Source organism: Carcharodon carcharias, chromosome 3 (assembly GCF_017639515.1).
Source record: "Carcharodon carcharias isolate sCarCar2 chromosome 3, sCarCar2.pri, whole genome shotgun sequence".
In the NCBI taxonomy this organism is placed as follows: domain Eukaryota; kingdom Metazoa; phylum Chordata; class Chondrichthyes; order Lamniformes; family Lamnidae; genus Carcharodon; species Carcharodon carcharias.
The window spans coordinates 227568499-227574684 of NC_054469.1; the positions used below are offsets into that span (position 1 = coordinate 227568499).

The window sequence follows — 6186 nt, forward strand, 5'->3', positions numbered from 1 at the left end:
ATGTCTTATGGTATTATGCTCTTGAGGTTGGAAGTGTAGGCACATTGCTTTCAGGGTGGAGACGTTGGAAGTGTAGGCACATTGCTTTCAGGGTGGAGACGTTGGAAGTGTAGGCACATTGCTTTCAGGGTGGAGACGTTGGAAGTGTAGGCACATTGCTTTCAGAGTGGAGACGTTGGAAGTGTAGGCACATTGCTTTCAGGGTGGAGACGTTGGAAGTGTAGGCACATTGCTTTCAGGGTGGAGGCAGCCTAACTCTTCATCTCACTATCCAAATCCTAGCCTGGTAATTCTCGAGGCCAACACGGCTTAGCAAAATGATGAGTGTTTGCTCCTCAACTCAAACATTTCTCTCCTTCATGAGCCTGAAATTCACATCCATTTATTTTTTTAAAAAGTCTCTCATTTGTATGATTTTTTTTTTAAAGCTAAGTTTCCTCCTCTTTACCTAAACGTAATGCAATATGGAAAAGCATGCCAAAAATATTTTGTTTCAAGAAATCAAATCATTAAATCAGTTATAATTTAGCTTTATTTTGCTGTTATGGGAAAGATGCCCAAAGTTTTAATCATTCTTTCTGATTTTGGTTTGCAGTAGCACATTAAACAAGTGGAAATAATTACTGTTGGAATGTTCATAATATTTACAGTATTGACAATGAACTCAAGGTATTTTGGTTTCTGTTTTGACTTTATTCTGTTGTGAAGTGCAAAGTAGTAATGAAGTACAGTTCTGAATTTGAGTATTTTTATAATATTTCCTAACCTCTGTAATAATTATTTCAATTAACATTTAGAAATTGAAATACTAGTTCGCAGATACCAATATTAGAGATTTATATGTACCACGTGTATTTAATGTTTGTCCAATTAACTCCTCTCACTTTACCTGTTGGAACTGATAAAATAACAAGAAGCATTTGTCGATACTATTTGTTATAGAGTAGCCAGGAGGTCTTGTGGTGCAATGGTAGTGTCCTTAGCTCTGGGACAGAAATTCTGGGTTCAAGCCCCACTTCAGGATTTGATGGCCGAGAATGATATGTTCATCACATGGCCAAAAGGTTGACTATAATGGCAGGTGGTAAGAGTGGGAGAGTTTGCTGGTCAGCCATATTGTAGAAGGTAATGGCAAACCACCGCAGCACTTTGCCAAGCGTAATCATGGACCAATCCAATGGAAGTCTGTGACTGCCAATGCCCTCTTAGGGCATGGTGCCTGAAGGAGGAGGAGGATGGAGTGGTCACATTTTGTTGATTACTGAGCCCATACATGACAGATATAAAGTAAGAGTATTTTTTTGCGTGGTACATGGTTTAAATCCTTTGAATTTTGGATTAATATGCAATAGTACACTAGTGATGATGATTAGCCACCAAGTCATCTACACTCATGAATTCTGCAGCTGCTAACAGACATGTGAAACTTAAGTGTTCTTTATTTGTGCTACTATTAACTTCTAAATCATGTCTTGGTGTTCTTCCCTCTCTCCCTCACTCCCATCCCTCTCAAATCCCTGATTTCTCACAGTGACAACTGCTATGAACGTTCCTGCAGTCTGTGAGTGATCTGTTTGCTGAATTTTTCCCCTGGTTAAACATTTGTTTAAACCAGTATGATTGAAATATATCAAAAACCTAATTGGTAATTAAAGTAATATAAAAATCTGTCAACAAAATATATCTTGGTTATTTTGCTACTGCATTTCTGCACAAAGGCTGCCTCAGCTAAGATATAGGGCGCAATAATAAAATATTCACAAACTCTTTGGCCAATCAATCAAGTTGTTTTGCTCATCAGAGTGTAAGAAGATATACAATAAGAATCATCTAAAGACCACTTATGATTCATTTTATCATTAATTCTATTTTTTAATCTCTAGGCAATTCCCAAAATTAAAATCCCTAAAAAAAATACATATCCTACACTATTCATCCTTATAGCGTTTACAGGCGAATGTATTATTATAGTGGGACCTCTCAGCACTGTTTGTATTTTGCTGCTGTGATAGCTTATATGTGGAATGTTGAATAATAGCCAGTTGAACATTGCCGACGTGAAGCGTGATGGAACCAGTCGGTTGTGGTAATTAAGTCTTAGTTTTTCTTTGTGAAAAGCAGCACATCATTCAAGTTTTGAGAGAGTCTGTTGATAAGTGTGGATACTCCTTGTATATACTCCTTTAACAAACTGCTTGAGCCAAGAAAACACTTCATTTTCAACAGTTGGTCACCACCCAGTTCCTGAATAAAATTGACTGAATTAACAATTAATTGCCGGAACTTAATGAGGGAAATTAAACTTTCTATTGTGTGTCTCTGTGAGCTATTGTATCCACTTCTTTTGTCCTTTTTGGTTTTATCTGTCCCTTTGTCCCCTCCTCCCCATTAAGGTTCTTGCATCATCACTTTACTTAAGGGCTAAAGAGTTGAGACACTCAGCTACAGTTAATTCCGATCTCTAGCAGGAGTGATGCTTGTAAATTGTCCCACTGATTTTTCCTTATCTATCTTTCCTTTTCTACTAACAGCTCACTTTGCCCCGTCTTGGCATTTCCTGAGACTATAAATTTGCCATGTTTGGCCATTTTGTGTGCAAATCAGTGTCTTGCTTTCTTGTGTCAGATACAGACTATGGTGTGCTGAAGTCCGTAACACAAACACAACTTTGTGCTTAGCCTCCCTTCATTAAAGCATGCGTATGTTATTGTTTGGACAGAATTTTGTTGTGATTTCAGTGCATCTTAGGTACATCCTCAAACTTTCTGTGGTAATTTCAACATTAAGCCTCAAAGCTTTTTAAACCATTCAGTTGTTAGCAGATGCTTAATGTAAAAAGTTTGTGTAGAGTTACTCCTGATGTTGTTTATTCTGTAGGGGACCTTTATGACCTCACTTATGTATGTAGTGACCTTCTGCTAAGTTTTCTGTTTCTCTCCCCATTCTTAGCGTTCACTCTGCGCCTGCTCCAGCTTGTGGGATCTTGAGTAATGTAAAATCGACTCCGGTTGGTACTCCATGCACACCTCGACGCCTGAGCTTGGCTGAATCCTTTACTAACCTGCGGGAAGGCACTACCACAATGAGCATCTCTTTGGGCTTGGTCAAATTGTTGAAGGAGCGAGGAATCTCGGCGGCCGTGTACAATCCATACAGCTGGGACAGGATGGGCCTCAACAGCAGCGCTAACCTTTACACTCCCAAACCAACTACTGTACCCTCCACCCCTCCCAACTCACCATTGTATTCAGTGTGCCCTTCTCTGTCTCCTTTTGAATGTAAGGGCACTTGCAGTCATTATGACAATTTCCTAGCCTCCAAGCCAGCCAGTTCCATGTTAAAGGAGATGAGAGGGGACAAACCAGTGAGGCACAGTGAAAGCCAGACAGATGTGAGCATCTCCAAAATCAACCTGGTTGACAAAGTGAAAAGGCTTGGCATTGCCAAAGTAGTTCAGCCAGGCATCACACCCGTACGTGAGTCTTCAGTGATGGATGAGAAGGGGCCCCTGCTTAACAGGGCCCAAGGATCAATGAATGCTTTTGCCCAGGGCACTTTGGTGGGTGAGAGCCTTGGGTTGGGTTGCACCCAGGTGGTCACAGGTGCTATTGGAGGGATTCAGCTAAACACTGGTATCCGAAGGAATCGCAGTTTCCCCACTATGGTGGGTGCCAGCATGCAGATGAAAGGACCTGCTCCAATGAGTTCAGGAATTCTTATGGGAGCCAAAATACCCAAACAGACTAACCTACAATGAAGGTTAAATGCAGTGTTGATCAACTACCGATAAACTGAATTTCAGTGTTTGATACATTGACTTTAGTGCCTGATAGGAGTAGAACAAACTTTGTATAATTATGTACATAGGTTTATGGTCTGAAATTCATTGTAAGCAACTTATTTAATTTAAGGTCCTAGCTATACATATGTGTATATATATATTAAGGAAGTACTCTTCTGTGATTTGAAACATGCACTCACATTGAAGTGGATGTTCTAAGAATAACTTTTTAATTAAGGCAGGTAGATTGAATTTTGCACTGTATATTGATAATTTGACTACACAGTACAATCGGAGACTGGAGCAGCTGCTTTGTACTAACTATGCAGTCCATACCAGTGTAATCGCTGTGTACCTGTTATGGACATGCAGAGTTACAGAGGAAATTGTTTTAACTAATGCACTGTATTTTAAAGAAAAATTAACTTGTTTCATTGTAAGAAGCATCATTTTTAAACTGTATGTTTTTGCTATCAACTTGAAATGTTGTTATGATGGCCACATTTATCCATATACCGAGCTCCTTGTTGAAGGACGCTAACTATAGTTTGTAGGTGTGTGCAATGGAGTACAGTTAGCACTAGTAATTATTACAGAATCCAGTGTTTGTGTGACTTTTATATTTACTTGAATTGATGCACGGTGTGAGGGGGGGGTACCTTAAATGCAAAATTCCCATCTGCACTGTTAGTTGTAAATACAAGTTTCTGTCAAAATGTTCACAAGCAACAGCCTTCAGGCCCCTTTGAATCTGAGTTTGTTTTCTCTGACTGAGGTGACCCACCATGGTCTGATGTGCATTTATTCTATATATTTTGGAAACAAATAGGCCTATTACTGCATGTGTGTTAAATGCCTCCTTATGATTTCACACTGTGCAATTTTTTTTTTAAAGTGAATACTAATATTTTGTTTAGGCCATGTTGTGTGTGCACATTGGTTTCCAGTGAGTTGAATTTCCATTAATTCGGAGGGGAAAAGCATTTTTGAATGCGCTGGATGACATAGCTGACCTGATATGGTTCCCTATATTGTAGGTCACTATTGGTCGATTAGCCCATCTACCGAAGGGAAATTCCAACAGCAGAAACATACAATCAAGGGGACTTTCTCCACAAATCAGGGCTCTCACACACACACATATACACACACAGGACGTATTAACACTTTTAAGATTGGGGTCTAATGTATGAGCAAGTTACAACAGTATCTGTTCGTCTACTGATGAGTTGGAATAAATCAGTGTAAACTGCCAGAATTGTGCATTTTTTTTAATTCTTCACTGTAATGCATGCAAAGTGATCCTCAATTTGGTATTCACCCTATTGTGGTGTAGTGGTAATGTCACTGGACTATAATCCAGAGGCCCAGGCTAATCCTCTGGGGACGTGGGTTCAAGTCCCACCATGGCAGCTGGTGAAATTTGAAATCAGTTAATAAATCTGGAATTGGAAGCTAGCCTCATTAATGGTGACCATAAACTATCATCGATTGTTGTACAAACCCATTTGGTTCACTAATGTCTTTTAGGAAGGAAATCGGCTGTCCTTACCCAGCCTGGCCTACATGTGAATCCAGACTCTTAACTGCCCTCTGAAATGGCTGATTGAACCACTCAATTCAAGGGTAATTAGGGATGGGCAATGACTTCTGGCCTTGCCAGTGACACCCACATGCCATGAAAAGATTTAATATAAAAAAAAGGTTATGTATAAAATCTGAACAGGAACAAACAGGTAAGTTTTTTTTGGCATAAGGTGTTTGTCACACGTCAGGCAAATGGACTATTTATCTGATTGTTTCTTTGATTGTTAAAGGTTCAATTTCAAGCATTTTCTGAGCTACTTGGGCTCCAGGAATAAGCCTTTGGAAGCCAGTAGCCCCTGGACTTGAAGTGTGCTTGTGTGAACGTCAGAATGAGGGCACAATTGGGCTCTGCTATTCTTCATTGCCCTCTGTCCTTAACCGTTGGTCAAAAAGCTTTAAGCTGCCGGGACTGTCATGTGGAAAAAGTGAGCCACCATTGGGCTAAGCCCGAGAGGAAATCGTGGGCCATTCGTGAATTGTAACCTGACAAAGATTGTTGAGAGGAAGAAAGAAATTAGCAGGGGGGTGGTGAGAAAGAGTGCACTGAATGAGCTGAGAGACTCTCCAATAATGATCTGAAACTATACTTTGCAAATAAGGCAAGAGGAGGAGAATGAAATGTCAGTATCCAACATCACAAATATTTCATATGGGTAACTGATAGAACTGAGCGTTTTGACGGAAGTTTCCTATCCATAATATTAACCTGTTTTCCTCTTGAAGTTGCAATTAGGCCTTTCTATATCCAGTATTTTCTGTCTTTACTTCAATACAGCTTTTCTTTTCTACCTCTAACAATTGTGACTTGCAATTAGCAT

The 6186-nt window shown here is 39.7% G+C and overlaps 1 protein-coding gene across 7 annotated transcripts in view; it reads left to right on the top strand.

Annotated features, from left to right (window-relative positions):
- trak1a (trafficking protein, kinesin binding 1a) overlaps nt 1–5036 on the top strand; it is a 239424-nt gene extending 234388 nt beyond the window's left edge. For 6 of the 7 annotated variants that reach the window (XM_041183851.1, XM_041183850.1, XM_041183856.1 and 3 more), the window contains one exon: nt 2950–5036. In XM_041183851.1, coding sequence (XP_041039785.1) covers nt 2950–3757 — 808 coding nt within the window. In that variant the 3' untranslated portion in view covers nt 3758–5036. Of the gene's footprint in view, nt 1–595; nt 670–2949 lie in introns of all 7 variants that reach the window. The other variant, XM_041183857.1, reaches the window with a different exon arrangement.
- The last annotated feature ends 1150 nt before the right edge of the window (nt 5037–6186 follow it).